The following is a 16,264-nucleotide window of genomic DNA, read 5'->3' as shown; positions in this document are numbered from 1 at the left end:
GACCCTGTGTTATGGCCCCCTCCCCTGAGAAATTCTCATGGTCTCACACCATCCCACCCCTCCCTCGGCTAGAGGTTGGGAAGAGAAAGGGATGGCCCAGCTTCAATGAAAGGACACATAGTCCCTTGTTTCCCAGGAAGTCTGAGCTTTGGTGTCGGGGCACAGTGCCAGGTAGGGAACAACCCTCAGGCGCAGCCTGTTCTTGCCCGGAGGTGTGGGAGTACAACCAGGAGCCGGGTTGGGGGAGGCTGGAGGGAGAGAGCTGGCCGGTTTTGCAGAACTCATTCCCAGGACTGAGGAGTGAGGACGGAGGGGAAGGGGTAACGGTGAAGGTTAAAAAAGGTGGGTGCTGTCTCCTCCCCAGTCCTATGGAAGAAGGAATGAAGCATCAGAAAACAATGGCCTTTACTGGTCTCAGCCAGCAGTCTGGGTGTCCTGGCTCCAGGCCTGTCTCTCCTCTGTGGGCCCCAGCAGGGGACACTGCAGCCCCTCTGAGACTAAGAGAACTACCTCTACCCCCATTCCCACAACCTTGGACCCAGGCCTGGTGTTGGCCAAGACCCAGCTGGCTCATGCTCATCCCCACAGACTCAGGCAGCCATCCCTCTACCCCCTCCAGGGCATGAAGCCGTGGCTGGCGGACACAGAGAGCCATGGGGGGGAAATAGTTTATTTAGGCAGCCTCTGAAGGCACCTGGTTTCTGTTGAGTATAAAAAAGGCAGTAAAATAGCAACTGTACAGGGGTACAGGGTACATGATAGACACAAGGCAGGGGAGCAGGGGAGGGACAGGGGGAAGGGAGGGGTGCAATATCAGACTGGACCTTAGAAGAGATAGTCCTGGCCCCTAGCCACCCCTGGTACAGGCAGACAAAATACAGACACACACTCTGAGCCTTGGAGAGGCTCAAGTAGGAATCAGAGCTGAATGTGGGAGGATTCGAGCATATGCAGAGACTGTGTCCCTCTTGACTCTGACCTGCAGGCCCACGATGTCCCCACTGTCCAACTGTCCACCCAGAGGCCCCCTCCTCAGGGCCTGGACACTCAGCCCAGCACAGGCTGTGAGAAAGCAGAATTCGGCTAGAAGAGAAAACCTCCAGCCCACCCCTGCCCATCTCTAAAGGATGAGGAAGGGGCAAGAGCAGGCGTCCAGTGCGGTCCTCTGTCCATCCAGGGTCACACAATTGCCCGGAACAGGAATGAGAAGACAGCCCCCAGTGCCAGGCCCAGAGACAGGAAGAAGGCCATGATGGCTCCCGCTGTCTCCGCCTCGGCAGGCTTCACTTTCCTACAGGAATGAGGCAAGGCTACTTTAGGATGGCCCTACTCCAGCCCTACCTGGAACATCAGGGTGGAGAGGCTTGCCTGAGCACCGAATTCTGCTGACGTACCCCTCTTATGTTCCCAACCCCAATCTGGCTTCTCCCTCTTAGGGGAGCATGTCCTGGGGGGAGTCTTCCTTCTTACCTGAGAGGTCCCTCCCACATCCCCACCTAAGTAAGCCTGGGCACCCCACCCTTGTACTCCTCACCCTGACCCCTTTGACCCAGGTGCCCCCCCCCCGGTCAGCTCCTCTCTCAGCCTTAAGCTCCAGGATCAGGGGGTTTCCTTTTGCCCTTTCTCCCTCTGGTGAGTGTCCCCCACTGGAGTGCTAGACCCTGCCCAACACTCACTTGGGCCCGAAGCACATGCAGAGACTGGCGAGGTAGCCATTGGAGAAGGCGAAGGCGGCCATGAACAAGATGAACCAGGCATCGTGCTCAAAGGCCACAGCCAGGTATCGGCGGGGATGGACGTTGCACAGCAGCAGCAGGGGCACGAACACCAGACGGGCCAGCACTAAGCTTGGCAGCCAGCGGCTGTCCTTCCCAGGCTGTGGGGACCAGGCAGTGCCTCAGCCAGACCAGCCCCCAGGGCACACCCAGGCCCCCGGGGCTCCATGTGGAGCCCCTCGGGATCTTCACTGAAACCTCAAAGCCTGGTTACCTTTAAGGGTACTGATGGGGAGGGGGCAGAGTGAAACCTTCTGGAATACTGGAAATATTCTCCATCTCGACATGGGTGGTGATTATACAGGGGATTCGTATACAGCCATTAAGTTATACACTTAAGATTTGTACACCTGCCCAGCTGAACATGGCTCAGCGCTTGAGCCCCGACCTAGGATCCAGGCGATCGGGGTTCGATTCTCAGTCAGGGCACATGCCCGGGTTGTGGGCTCGATCAATGATTCTCTCATCATTGATGTTTCTATCTATCTCTCTCTCTCCCTCTCCTTTCCTCTCTCTGAAATCAACAAAGATATATTAAAAAAAAAAAAAAAAAAAGACTTGTACACCTAACTATACATAATGTCTTGGTTTTTAAAAAAGCATGGTCCCCTTGTCACCATACTTTCTTGGGTCTCAGGGTGGACTCCTCCCTCTCACAGGGACTTGGTGCCCTCTTCTTCCACTCACCCACATGGATATGGCTGTGAGGCTCCGGCCCAACCAGTCAAAGACATTGAAAGTCAAGAAACAGGACACGGGAATGAAGTAGTGTCCTAGAAAAGGGAGAGTACATTAGGGGGTAGTTATTAGGTCCAGAGGCAGAGTTAGCAACCTTGACCCTCACTGGGCCTGAGTGTCCCAGGGAAGGGCAAGTGGACTAGGAGAATCTAGCTGGGGAGATGCAGCCCAGAGTCTCTTCTCCCCCACTCCCAGTCCTGCTACAGCCCATACAGCCCCATCCTGGGAACCCACGGTGTCCTCACCCCAGGCACTACTGCCTCCAATGCTGGACTTGACCTCAGCGGTAATGGCAGGAAACACCCCAATGGTGACCGTGAAGATGAAGCAGACGGAGAGAGCAGGGACTAAGATCTGGAGGAAAGGGACCCAGGACCCAGTCTTCATGGCAGTCGTGTACACGCGCACACGCACACACACACACGTGCGTGCACGTGGGAATCCAGGAGAGTGGCCAGTCTCAGGTCAGAAAGGGATGGGATGGACTGTGTGGGGGTGAGGACTGAGGAGAGAATGGGTGAGGGTAGAGGGCAGGATACCCATGCTCCACGCACATTTCTGAGGATGGCTCGGATTGAGTGACTTTTGTTGGTGGGCAGAGAGTTGGGGGCTGAAACTCCAGACTCCGCTTTGCCTGCTTTTGGCTCCTCTCCTGGGGGATGACAGGTTGTGGAAGGATCTTCAAATTGTAGGAAGGACAGAGCAACAAGGGAATGATGCAAATTTTCCCCAAAAGGGCTGGCTGGGGTTGGTTGGGGCTGGACACCCCCTTACACCGTGCACAGAAGCATCCTACACATAGACTAGACCTCCTCTAAATCCTCACAGTGCCAGTCCCTGAGTCCTGACCTCTCCCAGGAGCCTCAGCTCATGTTACACATTGTCCAAGAATCTGAAATTGCTTCCCACTGCCCTCAGGCATTCAAGGTCATCTAGGATCTCCCCGTTTTAGTTTCCCCAGCTCTTATTTCCCATTGTCCCCTCACCCCTGGTCCTTCTGGCCTCTGGCTCATCTCTGCCTTTAAACCATGTACCCATTCCTGCCCTCTGTGCTCAGCCGCCCCCCTGCCAGGGAGGCCGTCCTCCACAGCTTCCTCAGGCTATTCAGACCTTTACTAATGAGGTCCAACTTGGTCTCCTGCTCCCCCGGCCCTTCGAGCTTGAGCTGCTGGTAGTAGCGGTAGAATTCCTATCAAGTGAGGGAGACGAAGGTGGGCTCAGAGGCGAGCTCTCTAGAATCCCTGCCTCCCCCAGGTTTCAGCCTCAGAGCACCTGTGGTCAGGAGCCCTGGACTTCCCAGACCCCAAACCCCTGCTTTCTCCTTTTGCTCACCAGACGGGGCAGTCCCAGGTAACAAATGATGGTTACAATGATGACCCCACAGGCTGTGATAAAATAGCCGAAGGCACTTTCTGACAGCTCTGAGCCACCTGGGGTGGAGGGTGTCAGTGGTGAGACAGGGTCCACCCTCTTCTCTCCGCAAAAACCAGACAGGCAGATAGACAGCAAGACTTACTGGCAATGGCGCAGATCATGGCCACTGAGGCGAAGATGCCTGCCAGGCCCTGGCCACTCATGATGGGGGCCGTGTAGCTGGCAGGGAGGAGGCCAGCCAGACCAAACAGACTGCCCTGCAGGATGGCACCAAACGCTGGGGGAATAGGGTGGGCATCAGCAGGGGTGTGGGCAGGGTGGGACTCACTTCTGCTGGGGGTGGTTGGGGCTCATGGGAAAACAGGTTCCTGTAACTCCTATTTTACTTCCAGTGGGTCTTGCTGCTCAGTGGCCCTTCTTTCTGCGCCCACCACTCCCAGCCCTGTCCCTGCCTGCTCAGGCCTCTGAGCCCTCACTGCCCACGGCATCTATTTCCTCGAGGTCAGAATGGGCTCTTCTCTGGCTGACTGTGGGTCTGAAGGAAGGGTGAGGGTATGTGGGAAGGTCTCTGCCCCAAATCCCCTTCCAGCCCAGCTTACAATTAATGAGCATGATCTTGATCATGGTGATGATAAAGAAGGGCAGGGCGTCCAGGTGCACCTTCACCAGGACAGCAGTGATCAGGAACACCAGCAGGATGGCCACCAGGCTGCCCAGGATCCGAACAGACTGGGGGATCCTGTGGGAGAGGCCCAGGTAGCAGAGAAGTGTGGTTAACACAGTGGCTCAGCCCAGGACTTGCAAGAGGCAGCCAGGGGTCTGGCTGTGTCTGGGTGCTCACCTCTGATGCAAGAAGGAGTTGAGGTAGGTAAAGAGCAGCAGGGGCAGCATGGCACACAAGGTCATGACATTGTTGAAGATGGCACTCAGAGAATTCCGCTCTGCAGAGGGTGTTGTAGGGGTGACCGAGGCCTGGATACCCCTGCTCAGTTCAGCAGTGACCAAGGACACATTCTGGGACTGGTCCAAGCGGTTTGTGAAATACTGTGGGGGATGCAGAGAGGAGTGTTAGAACCTCTCTCCCTGCGCCCATGAGTACAGATCCAGGCCCTACATGCCCAGTGGACATGCCCCCTAGAGCCCAGTCTCACCTGAGTAGCTGTCATGAAAAAATTCCAGGGGAGCAGGGTCCCCAGACCCAGCATGAAGAAGATAAGCCAGACGGCTTTGTACCTGGGGATGGGAGAGGAAAGAGGAGCCAAGTGACCCACCATCCCACCCTCCTTTCCCAGATCAAACCTAGGGAAGCCCATCGTTCCCTGACCTTCAGTCTCTCTAGCTATCCCAGGGCGCAGGGCGTCTGTGTGTGTGTCCATGTGCATGTGTCCTCCTATGGGTGTATGTGGGGGGGGAGGTGTCCTGGGACAGGGAAAAGGGCCCAGCTGTGTCCAGAGAGAGAGGAGGACCAGGGACACAAGGCTGAAGGACAAGGCCACAGGACGGTGGTTCTCAGCCCCCAAAAACTCAGGGGACCCTGCAGGCGTGGGAACCAGTATGACCCACACATCTGGAGGTGGTTTGGGAAATCCCGCTGTGAAGGCTGGGGGTGGCAAATGAGTGAGAAAACAAACAGCAAATGTCTTCTTCCCCCGCCCACCAGGCAGGCTGGAAGTGATTTGGCAGTCTGGGCAGGGACTGTGTGGCTCCCCAAAGAGAATTCTGAGGTCAAGAAACTCCCAGACCATTCTGGACCTAGTGGGGCAGGCAGGCGAGGTGCCTTGGGGCAGCTGGGGAATGAGGGAGCTGTTTTTTCCAAGCCCAGACAGAACCGGCTTTGTAGGTCACACCACCCAGGGTAGGCCAGAAGGTATCCGGCCACTGGACGTCATCTGGGCCCCAGATTGTAAATAAGTACCGCCCCAGCTTTTGCCCTTGCATGGCCCCAAGCCCTGCACCTCAGAGCCTGTCTGGGATGGGCCAGCTTCCCCCAGGCAGCCCTGGATCCTTCCACTATGGTCTCCAAATGTGTCTGCCATATCCTCCCGACAGCCAACATCTGCTTCTTCACAGAGATAGCAGGCACAAAGCCCAAGGCAGTGAGGACAGGGCTGGCCAGAGTGCAGTGCCTGAGTGAGCGCCCCAACTGGGCAGCTCTGAGTCATTACAACTACAGTCTCCCAACTCCCTCATATACCTACCCCCCCACACACACACCCCTTGAAATAGAGAGCTAAGGGCTTGATTCAGAGACCCAGGATGAAGGGAGAAACTCCCAGTCAAGGTCACACAGGAGAGGGTCGGAGTGGCACTGGACGAATACAACAGGTAATGGAGATGGAGAGAGGGTCAGAGAGCTGCTGGGAGTGATGAGGCTGGGAAGGGGCAAGCAGGCGGCCTGGGAGGAGGGACGAGGGAGGGAGCCAACCTGGGCCTATACTTACTGTCTCCTTAAATTCTCTCCCATCCAAATAAACCTCACCTCTATTTTACAGGTGGGAAATGGTCCCAGTGAGATCAAGCTAAGTGCCCAAAGTCTGACACCTAGAAATGGTCTACTTCTGTGACCTTTGGCACAGGAGGACAACAGAAAGGGCAGGGAGAGGTGATGGGTTGACGAGCTTTGGACCTGAGGCATGACTTCATCAACTTTCTTGGGTCCTAGACTCCTGGAAAACTTGAATCAAGCTATAGCCTCTTCCCCCAAAACACATGTGCACGATCACATGTGCAGGTCTAACTTGAGGGAGCTCATAGGCTCCAGAGGTGCAGAAGCGAGAGAAAGGTCAGATCAAGGACTGGGGTTGGGCAAGGTCATATGAGATAGAGGCAACCCTCAGGGAGGGGCAGTTATGTCAGATGTGCTCTGGAATGAAGGATGCTGCCAAATGTCTCCCCACAGTTGTGGCAGGAGGAGCGGGAAGCCACTGGTGGCTGGAGAGCAGCAGTGGAAAAACTAACAGGCCAGGCACCCACCAAGGCATGCGTAGTGGGAGGATCCAGGCTGCCGTGCACCCACCAAGGCCCTCCCTACAGACACCCCAGCCAGCACCCAGCCAAGGCATGCATGGCCCCTGCCCCTGGTACAGACCTGACACTCATAGCTACCTGGCTGGAAGGCCAGTCAGCAGTGACAACCCGAAATTCCAAAGGACAATGCACCCAGCCCCCTGGAAACCCATTTCCAAGCCCCTGGGTCCCCAGCCCAGGTCTCCCAGTACCTGTCCTGCGGCTGGTGACTGGTTGTCATGGTGATGGCGATCTTGGTTTTGCCTGGCTGAGGACTCTCTCCCTCTGAGGTCTGCTTGGGGCAGAAGAAGTGTGAGGCCTTGTGTCACCCTGTTTCTCCACAGGCCTCTTCAGACTCTTGGGGTGTAGGAGGGGGCAGAGCAGACAGAACTGGCAAGCCCCGGAGTCCAGCAGGACCCCTAGCCCTGCCTCTCAGGACTGCTCAGCCTGACCTCTCTGCCAGTCCTGTTGGGCTCCCCTGCCTGCTCAGGCCCTACCTGGCAGCAGGCCTGGCCTGGCTGCTGCCACCGCTATTTTTACCTTTTTACCCAGCAGCGAAGCGGTTTATAAGCTGGGAAAACAGAGGGTGGAGAGCAGGAAGGAAGGAGGGGAACGTCTGATTGAGAGGGAGGGAAAAGACAGGCAAAGGCAGAGAAGAGGAAGAGATGGGTCAGGGACAGCGACAACAATGAAAGGAGGGACAGGAGGAGGGAAACATAGGGAGATAGAGAGGGGAGGGGGGGGCACAAAACTGACATCTGCAGGAGCAGCAGCCTCAGGGATGATGGCTGAGGCCAAGCCAGAGAGGCCTCCCCCACCAGGTCCTCTCTGTTAAGTCTGACCTCCTCACCCTTCTGGGGAGCCCCTAGACTCATGGCTAGGAGGGCTCTGGAGAACCTGCCCCCTCCTGGAGACACCCCAGATTCCAGCCTCTCTGCTGGTGGCACCTTAACCTTCCTTTCCAGCCACTGCCCAGAGACTTCCTAGTTCCTGGTCAGTTTTCCAGGAAAACACTTTCCTAAGGGTATGGGAAAGCATTTCCACAACCTAGCCTGACCCCTCCCCAGTCCTGGCCCCAGAGTCACCCATCCCCCCCCCTTTGGTTTCTCTCTCGTTGCTCGGCCCCCGTGCTCTTCCCCTTTCTGAGAGCAAACTTGAAGATTGGGGGTTGGGGGCACAGGCCTAACTGCATATAACCTCCCCACTCAGTGCCCCTCTCCTGCTCCCCCCATTATGTTATTTCTGTAGCCAGGACCTCTTTGGCACCAGGAGATAAATCGCTTTCCCTTTGGATGGCATGGAAAGCCAGGCAGGTGCATTCTGGTGCGTCCCCCAAGTGAGGGCCTAGAGGGTCTGGAGCCAGGACTGACTTCCCTCATCGCCCACCTGGACTTACTGGGTGCCCAGACTTGTCAGCAGAAGGGTCCAAGCAGCGGAGGCCTGGGCAGTCCCTGGGAGGTGGTCCTAGTTCCGGCTCAGGCAGTAGGTCTTGTCCATGGGCTCCTCCTGGGTAAGGGTCCAGAATGAAGACAGAGGCACAAGGCATATGAGAGAAGCCCCCAGTCCTTGCTGTGGGAGGAAGCTGCCCCATTCTGAGAAGCCTCACATACACACCCTCGACCAACGAGATAAAAAACAAACTCTGCAGCTTGGGAGATAAGAGACTCAAGAGTCTCAGCAGGGGAGCTGAGGGAGTGGGGGTGGGTCAACTCACAGGTACAGCCAGTGCTCTAGGTCCCAGCCCAAAACGAACAGACACCTTCAGGGACCCCATACTCTCAATGGGCTTTTCTACCCAGCCCAGTAAGTCACCTACACCTGGGTTGTAGGTCAGGGAGAGGAGGAGGAGACCTACATGTCTCCATCTGGAGGTAAAGGGCTTCTTTCATTCAGCCTTTCAACAAATATTTACCAAGGACCTTTGCCGGCCAGCCAGGCACTGTTCTAGGCACTGGGGACAGAGTGAACAATTTTTTACATTTTCTAGATGGATGAGGGCAAGAGGGCACTACCCCGGTGGAGGGGAGAATGGACAGAGGAGGCTCAGGACTCAAGTTTTCCTTTAGGTGGCAGGGAGGGAAACCCCCAGCTTTTCACCTCAGCAAACCCTGTGCTCTTCCCCCACCCCCACAGGCAAGGTTCCTGGCAGTGCAGTTTCAAAGCAGACGAGAGACTGGTTTCCTTAGTGAGACGTGCCTTAGGCTCAAAGGAGTATTAATTTCTGCTTTCTCCCTCAGCTACATCCCAGTTCTGTTCTCAGTAAACCCACCCCAGCCCTGGGCACCATTCAACGCTAGGGGCAGTCCCTCCCCCTGTCCACATCCTGACGCTCAGCAGGCCTGTCCAGGTGTTTTATTCTTGTCTGCTTTTGCCCAGGAGCAAACAGGGATTTGATACCAGCTCAGAGCATCTGGTGTACCTCCAGCCATGCCTTGGCCTGCCTAGATGGGGGCCCGGAAAGCAGCCACCAAACTCACTCTCCCAATGCTTCTCATGCACCCCAGCTTCTAACCACTCCCTTGTGATAGCATCAAATTCACTCCCCGGGGTGCCACACGGGGCCAGCCTGCAGATACCCCATCTTTCCCTCATAACCACCTGTAAGCTAGTTCTAAACTGTCTCCATTAAACAGAGGGGGGCATCTAAGGTTCAGAGAGGTTGAGTCTCGTGTCTAAGGTAACAGAGCTAGTGAATGGGTGAGCTGGAATTCAAACTCAAGGTGTAGCTTACTCTAGGCTCCTTCTGGAGTGGGGAGGGACCTATGAAGGTTGCTTCCCAGCTACTCCTGTACACTGGGAGGTGGGGGTGCTCTACTCCAACTAAGGGGGGAAAGTAAGGGGGGGCCAAGGTCACCTCCAGCCTGACCTGAGTGTCAGGTGCAAGGCACCCCCCCACCCCCCATTACACACACATCCAGGCAAGGAGAGCTCAACACCGGCAGGAGGACAAGGGGGAGGGTCGAAGGGTTACCAGAGAAATAGCAGAGGGGCCGCCCCAAGAGGGGTAGGATGGGACCAGCTCTCTCCTGGGAAGAAAACCTTGGGGTGTCCTTTCCTTCCTCTGAGTGAAGGAGGGGTCCTCTCTCTGGGAGTCAATGAGGACGCATCCAGCAAGGGGAGGCCAGGGACACGAGATCGGTCAATAAAAGGCGGGGTTAAAGAGGCAGCTCCTGGGTTCCGGGGCCCTGAGCCCCGTCTCCTCACCCTGCATAGCTGGAAGCCCGGCGCCTCCTCTCTATCAACAAGATTAATCGAGATGAACCATCTGCCCCCCCCCCCTTTGCAAAGGTCAGCTCCGCAACAGCCCGTTTTAGTCCCAGGAGCCAGGTCACCCCCGCCCTGCTCGGGCCCGCCGCCCACGCCGCTGTCTCCCGCACGGCGCCCGCTCCCTTTCCTCCCGCACCCCTGCCTTTGCACGCCACGTGCTGCGCTGCGGGCACACTCCACGCCTGGGGCCCCACCGGGCGTCCCCTCCGCCGGCTGGGTAGCGGCCAGCCCCCGCCTACCTGCCCTCTCGGCAGGCGGACAGCGGTGCCCTTCGCCCCTTCGGTCCCCGGACCCCAGCCCCCGCACCCCGGACCCCAGCCCCGGGCGGCACCTGCAGTGAAGGAGTCCTCCCGCGCTGAGATGCGCGCGCGCGCGCTCTCTTTCCCGCCCGCGCCCCGGCATATTCAAACCCGCCTTCCGCTCCCCGCCCCGCCCCGCCCCGCCCTCACCCCCTTCCCCCTTCGCTTTCCCCCTTTTCCCCCTTCTTCCCCTCCCCCCGCTCCCCGCTTCGCTACCCCCCGCCCCCCCTTCCCCCTCCCCACGCGGCCACTTCCCCGACCGCGCCTGCCAGGCGCACAGCGGCTCCCGACCCCAACAGGCCCCATCCCGAGACCTTCGCCCCCCAGGGACCCCTGGCCCGCACCTCGCCTTAGTTCTGTGGTTCGCACCTCTCTGGGTCCCGCCCCACCAGACCCTGCCCCATCGAGGAGCACGCGGCGCCGGAGGGTACAGCCCCACGCGGGTTCCCCCAGTCTCCTGGGCGCTGGGGCTACACAAATCCTACAGAACACAACCCAGGGCTCTCCCACCGACAAACCTGCCAGACGGGCCCGGGCGCCCCCACGTCCACACTGTCTCGGAGGTGCGGTTATCACGCCCCAAAACCCTCCCACACTGCTCCTTTCTGCTTTCCAGCGACCCCTCTCTTTTCAGTGCCACTTTCTGCCTTTCAGCCCTGATCTGCTCTTTGCTCTTCCGCCGTGGACCCTCCCCCCCAGGCCTTGGAATCCCTCCCACGCAGTCAGTATACTCCGTGACCTGCGTGGTGGGTTTTCCCCCCTCTGGCTCACACAGACCAGACATCTGCACAGACGCGCCACCCACCACCCTGCCTCCGAGAGCTACGTGTGCGGGAGGTGGGCCCGGGCACCGCCCCGCAGCGCCCTCATGATTCACCCTTTCTTTCTTTTTTTTTTTTTTTTTTTTAATATATCAGAGAGAGGAAAAGAGAGGGAGAGAGAGAGATAGAAACATCAATGATGAGAGAGTCATTGATCGATCCCGCAACCCGGGCATGTGCCCTGACCGGGAATGGAACCCCCATCGCCTGGATCCTCGGTGGTCGCGCAACCGCTGAGCCGCGCCCTGCCGGGCTCACCCTTTCTAGATTCAGAACTTTGGAAAGACGGCGGATGCGGATGGGAAGAGAAATAGCCGTACATCCTGAGTGAATCCTCTTGTCCCGACAGAGGCAGGGGCCCAAGCTGGCAGAGCCTGAGCCCCACATGCCCCACCGTGGGAGGGGGAGAGGGTGGGCGAGCTGAGGAGGGGTCAGCCCTTCTTGCACCTCCAAGGAGGGGGAAGGGATTCCCTCGGTTTTTGTAGGTTAGTGAATTGGGTGGAGGGGGAATCATTGCCCTTACAGCAGCCCTCAGTGCTGGAGGGCAATCCAAAGGCTGGAGAGGTGCTGAAGAGAGAAAATCCAATTCAGCCCCCAGCCCCATCCCCACTACCCAAGAGGCCCGTCCCCTGGAGAAGCCACAGACACTAATTAACAATCAGGGGTACTAACATCATAGGGACAAGGCAGAGGCACATCCTCTCTCCAGCATCAGACTGGGCCCTGAAGAGAGGAGTAGCCTTGCTATATTTAGCATCAGAGGACACCCTCCAAACTACTCCAGAAAGGGGTGTCCCCAGCCTTCTGGTTCTTTGTCCTACAGAGACATGACACACCGTCATCCACAAACTTTAACCAAACAGAGGACAGGAAAAGCAGTATCAGTGGTATTTTTCTAGGCACAGCACCATGGCTTAAGAGCAGCTGCACGTCCGGGTGTGTGCCCCCATGCCTACCCTGTTTGTTCCGTCTCTCCTTCTTCCTCTCCTGGCCCTCCTCTCCCCTCTTTCTTGGCCCCTCTCCCCACCTATGTTGACCAGCTTTGGGCCTGTGGGGGTGGCGGTCTTAGTGGTCAGACAGATCCGCCAGGCATGGCTAGGCTGGTGGCCAATGGTTGTTGTTGTGTGCAAAGGGGGCTGGAAGTGGAAAGAAACTGGAGGGAAGTGGTGAGGGTCCTAGCCCAGACAGGGAGAGGCGGGTTCCTCCCTCCACCCCCGCTTGCTCCCTAGATGGCAACGGCCAGGGCTGTTATTGCTGGAGAGAAGCCCACCTGGCACTAACCCTGCCTGGGCCTCCAGCCAGCACCCACACCCCTCCAGAGCCACGATTCCAGGCCCTCTCCTGGCAGCCTCAGAGCCCAGCTCACCCTGGCCTTTGCCTGGAGTTTTTCCAGCCAGGCCAAGGCAGTCTTTGTCACCCTCTGCCCAGTCCTATGGCTCTCTCCCTTCCTAGGCTCATTCAGGTCCCTGCCATAGGAGTGGGGTGGGAAGGGCTGATTCAGTGCCCCGCCCCCACCCGATTTGAAACTGTGGTTTGCCCCAGACTCCCTCCTCCCCCATCCAGACCTGCCTCACCACCTCACAGTCCTATCTCCCTCTAGCCTGTGTCCATCTGTGTTGGCTGGAAATGTGTTTGCTCAGCCTGGCCTTTGTCACCAGCGCATGTCTCGTGACTGTTTATTCTCAGTTGCGTTTGTGACCACATCTCCATGGCTGGGCTTGGACTAGGGCTAGGCCAGTGAAGTACTTGCCTGAGATGCAAAATTTTGGGGGGGAATTCCAAAAAATTCAGGAATCGAGATGAATAATACTTTAATTAAATTTTTTTCTTTTTTAAATCAAAGCTAATGAAAAATATCCGTGAACAAAATATCAACATTTAAAATAAAGACAGGCTCTGGCCCTCTCAGGTGCAGGCTCACCTCGCCTTTCTTGAGAGTGGACAGGGGCTCTGTTCACTAGGTCTGGGCTGGCCCTTTCTAGCCTAATTTCTCAGACTTTTGCCCTTTCCCTCTGCTCTGGTGGGTTTCTGACCTTGCGTGATCTGTGTGTGTGTTTGGGGCGGGGCGGGGGAGCAGTCATCTAACTGCAGCCTTCAAAGTCCCAGAAAAGTATGCCCCCGGCCAGAACCCGCAGATTCCCACGCCAGTGACATGCCCACCTCAACCAGGGACCTGGGGGCTCCTCTCTCCGCCTCCAGGGCCTCGTGGGAACAGCGCGGACCCCACCCCAGCCCCCGCTGCCCCCGCCTCTGCTCCGCGCACACCTGTGGGGACTTTGGAGTGGCTCCCTGCGTTGGGGAGGGGGTGGGCAGGAAATTCTCCGCCGGCGGGGCCCTGCTCGCCCTCCTGGCCTCCTCTCCTCCGGATTGGGGCCCTGCCGGAAATCGCAGCCCGCGCCGGGTCTGACTGGCCTCTGCCGCGGGGCAGCAGAGAGGCTGCAACCGGCGCCCCGGCGCCCTCCCCCGCCCCGCGCAGCTCCGCAGCCCGGAGCTTCGGGGGAGCGGGCGGCCCGGGAGGCCAGCTGAAAGGAGGCCGGGAACGGGGCCTGGAGCGCGGCGGGGGGGTGGAAAGCTGCCTGTGACCTGGGAGGGGAGCAGGGTTAGGGGACCAGAGGCGCACCCCCCTTCACTCCGCTCCTCCCCCCACGGCTGCCTTCTGGAGACGGGCGAGCAGGTGCGCGGGCCTCTGAGGACTCCAGAAGGAAGCAGGTGGCCGAGCGGCGGGACGGCAGGCGCCCGGCGGAAAGCCCCACAAGGCTGGCCTGGGGCGCACAGCTGGCCCCAGCTTCTCACGGGTGTGGGGACGGAATGAGGGTCCTGTAAGATGCCTGTATTCCTTACCGTGTCCCTCAGACCCTAGAGCTGGTGGAAGGAGGGAGGGAGGGAGGGAGGACTCTGCGGGAAGATCCTAAACAAAGTATCCGGAGGCTGAAATGCAAATACATCTGACAACCCTTAATGACCCCCGAGGGCCCTCCCATTGGGGAGGAGGGAATGGAGCGGTAAATTCCTTAGGTTATGCCCCCTCCCCCACCAGCACCATCTCTGCCCCCGCAGAATGCCCCTCAGTTGCATGCATTTCTGCCCTGCTCCCCCCGAGCGGCCGCCCACAGCGCCCCTTCGCCAACACGTCTCCCCCTTCCCACTAGCTGAGTCGAGGCTCCAAACGCAGTCAAGGGCGTTTGCCTCCTTACCCTGAGCTGGACAACTAAACTCTCTCCAAGAGAGGCCAGGACTGCTGGGTCCGAGTGTGGCAGGCTGAAGGGAGACAAGAGAAACAGCTTGCAGGAGGTGAGGGCTGACAGGCGCAATGCAATGGGGATCCCACCGAGCCTTGGGTTGTTCCCCACCCTTACCCCCTGGCCGGGTGAGACTGTCTAGCAGCTCAGGCAGGAGTGTGGCTGACAAGAATTTCAAAGGCACCCCAGGAATTCAAAAATATTTATTGAGCACCTGTTGCATGCTGAGCTTTGGGGACGGAACTGATGGAGGAGGGGGGGTCAAGGTCCTATGCTTTTAAGGTAAATCCTGAGTCTGAAAGACACTCTGGATTAAAATCTTGCCTCTCCATTAAATGGTCAGTTGTCCCTGGGTTAAGCATTGTCCCTCACTAGACCTCATGTCCCCATTTGTCCGGACGTAGGGAGGGGGGAAGAGTCACTTTCTCTCCTTGCTGAGGCCGCGGATGATTAGGAAAAGTCTTGAGGAATGCAGAGAGGATGGTAAGGATCAGTTTTCTGCATGGTTCCAGTCATTCCTGCGGGAGCCCGGAGGCATAGCTGGTTCAGAACCCCTCATGCTCAGTCCTGAACCATGTCTAAGGCCCATTGGGCAGGCTTCGGTCAGCGACGGTGCTAGGACTGTCTCACTCCAAAAGAGAGCGCTTCATTCCTGCTGCTACCAGGATTCATGGCCTCACTTTTGTGGGGCCAGCCTCTCCCTCCTCTCCTGGCGGGCCACTCTGGAGGCCTCCCCAGTGTCTGGTGGGTGTCTCTGACTGAGGATGAACAACAGACAGCTCAGCAAAGCCTCTCGCAAGTCCTGGGAGCCCAGGCGGCGGGCCAGTCGACGCAGCAGGGGCAGGAGGAGCTGGCGGGCCAGGCGGGCGGCGGGTTGCAGCAGGCGGGACAGCAGGACACGGAGCAGCAGCGGGAGCAGCGGCAGGGGCATGGCCGGCTCAGCGACTTCTAAGGCAATCCAGAGGCTGGGCTTGCCTTTCCTGCTCCCTCCTCACCTGCAAAGACACGGGGCGGTGGGCAGAATTCCCACCCTCTTCAGTTTCCACCACCCCGAGCCCCAGATGGCAATTCATGAGTCACTTTTGCTTTCCTGAAGCCCTTTCTCTTGGCCAGGTAGCTGGGGCAGGAGAGTCCTCCCTGTAGAGTGAGGCTGAGACTAGGGCCTGCAGCCTGCCATTCCCAGCTTCCAGGGGCTCCTACACCCTTCCCTCCTCTGGTCACCCCCTCCTCTTGCACACACTCTCCTGACATTCTCCATCTCTTCTACCTCAATCCAGCAGAAGTTCCTCCCCAGGCAATTCTAAGTTTTCTATTGTGGGCCCTTGATCCACCCTGACTCTCCCGACCACCCACTCCCATGGGCAACAACTCTCACCAGTCAGAATCCCTGCTCAGAAGCAATCTCTGGCTGAATTTGCTATGGGGATACAGCCTCACAGGACACTCAATACACAGGGCCGCCCCACCCAGCTCAACCCCACCCAGGACAGCTTGCCAGGGTGGGGGGATCAAGGAAGAGACAGCTGTGTGCTGGCACCTGGTATCTAGAGATCAGGGGACAGCTGGGCTGCAGGAAGTGTAAGGAACAGATGCAGGAATTCTCCCTGCTGGGTTCAGGCCTCAGAGTTGGAACCCAGATTGCACTTCCTAATGATGTGACTGTATGCACACTGATTCTTTGGGGCCCCAGCCCCCTTCTCAGTTATCTTAGTACCTGGGGGTAGCTGGGAGGAGTAACTAGCATG

The 16,264-nt window shown here is 58.0% G+C and overlaps 2 protein-coding genes across 10 annotated transcripts; both read right to left on the bottom strand.

Moving 5' to 3' along the window:
• Positions 1-650: 650 nt before the first annotated feature.
• On the bottom strand, positions 651-13,685 carry SLC29A1 (solute carrier family 29 member 1 (Augustine blood group)). 9 transcript variants are annotated; one of them, XM_081141538.1, is made up of 14 exons: positions 13,546-13,685; positions 8,280-8,399; positions 7,106-7,185; positions 5,039-5,120; positions 4,729-4,931; positions 4,487-4,626; positions 4,030-4,164; positions 3,846-3,943; positions 3,624-3,702; positions 3,068-3,165; positions 2,759-2,867; positions 2,463-2,548; positions 1,677-1,876; positions 651-1,291 (listed from the first exon to the last, which is right to left on the bottom strand). In XM_081141538.1, exons 3-14 carry the CDS (start codon positions 7,132-7,134, stop codon positions 1,180-1,182), a joined length of 1,371 nt encoding a protein of 456 aa, XP_080997664.1. In that variant the 5' UTR covers positions 7,135-7,185; positions 8,280-8,399; positions 13,546-13,685; the 3' UTR covers positions 651-1,179. The 9 variants fall into 9 exon arrangements, with proteins under 9 accessions (XP_080997664.1, XP_080997661.1, XP_080997662.1 ...); XM_081141535.1 differs by having other exon boundaries at positions 8,290-8,399; positions 13,546-13,679; XM_081141536.1 differs by having other exon boundaries at positions 7,106-7,188; positions 8,290-8,399; positions 13,546-13,649.
• A 1,427-nt stretch (positions 13,686-15,112) lies between these two features.
• Positions 15,113-15,511, bottom strand: MYMX (myomixer, myoblast fusion factor). Its single transcript, XM_081141548.1, has one exon. The coding sequence runs from the start codon at positions 15,448-15,450 to the stop codon at positions 15,196-15,198; it is 255 nt and encodes an 84-aa protein (XP_080997674.1). The 5' UTR covers positions 15,451-15,511; the 3' UTR covers positions 15,113-15,195.
• Between the last annotated feature and the right edge of the window lie 753 nt (positions 15,512-16,264).

The sequence above is a fragment of the Miniopterus schreibersii genome (genome assembly GCF_964146895.1).
Source record: "Miniopterus schreibersii genome assembly, chromosome: 6".
NCBI lineage: Eukaryota > Metazoa > Chordata > Mammalia > Chiroptera > Miniopteridae > Miniopterus > Miniopterus schreibersii.
Note: the sequence above shows the minus strand (reverse complement) of the source record. Positions and strands in the feature narration are given on the sequence as shown.

What these genes read in the sequence shown, in the direction of transcription:
- SLC29A1 (XM_081141538.1), bottom strand. Translation starts at nt 7,134, where the DNA reads ATGACAACCAGTCACCAGCCGCAGGACAG. An exon ending in CATGATCTGCGCCATTGCCA is followed by an intron (nt 3,944 to 4,029) that starts GTAAGTCTTGCT and finishes CCTCCACCCCAG; the next exon opens with GTGGCTCAGAGCTGTCAGAA. An exon ending in TGGAGGCAGTAGTGCCTGGG is followed by an intron (nt 2,549 to 2,758) that starts GTGAGGACACCG and finishes TCCCTTTTCTAG; the next exon opens with GACACTACTTCATTCCCGTG.
- MYMX (XM_081141548.1), bottom strand. Translation starts at nt 15,450, where the DNA reads ATGCCCCTGCCGCTGCTCCCGCTGCTGCTCCGTGTCCTGCTGTCCCGC.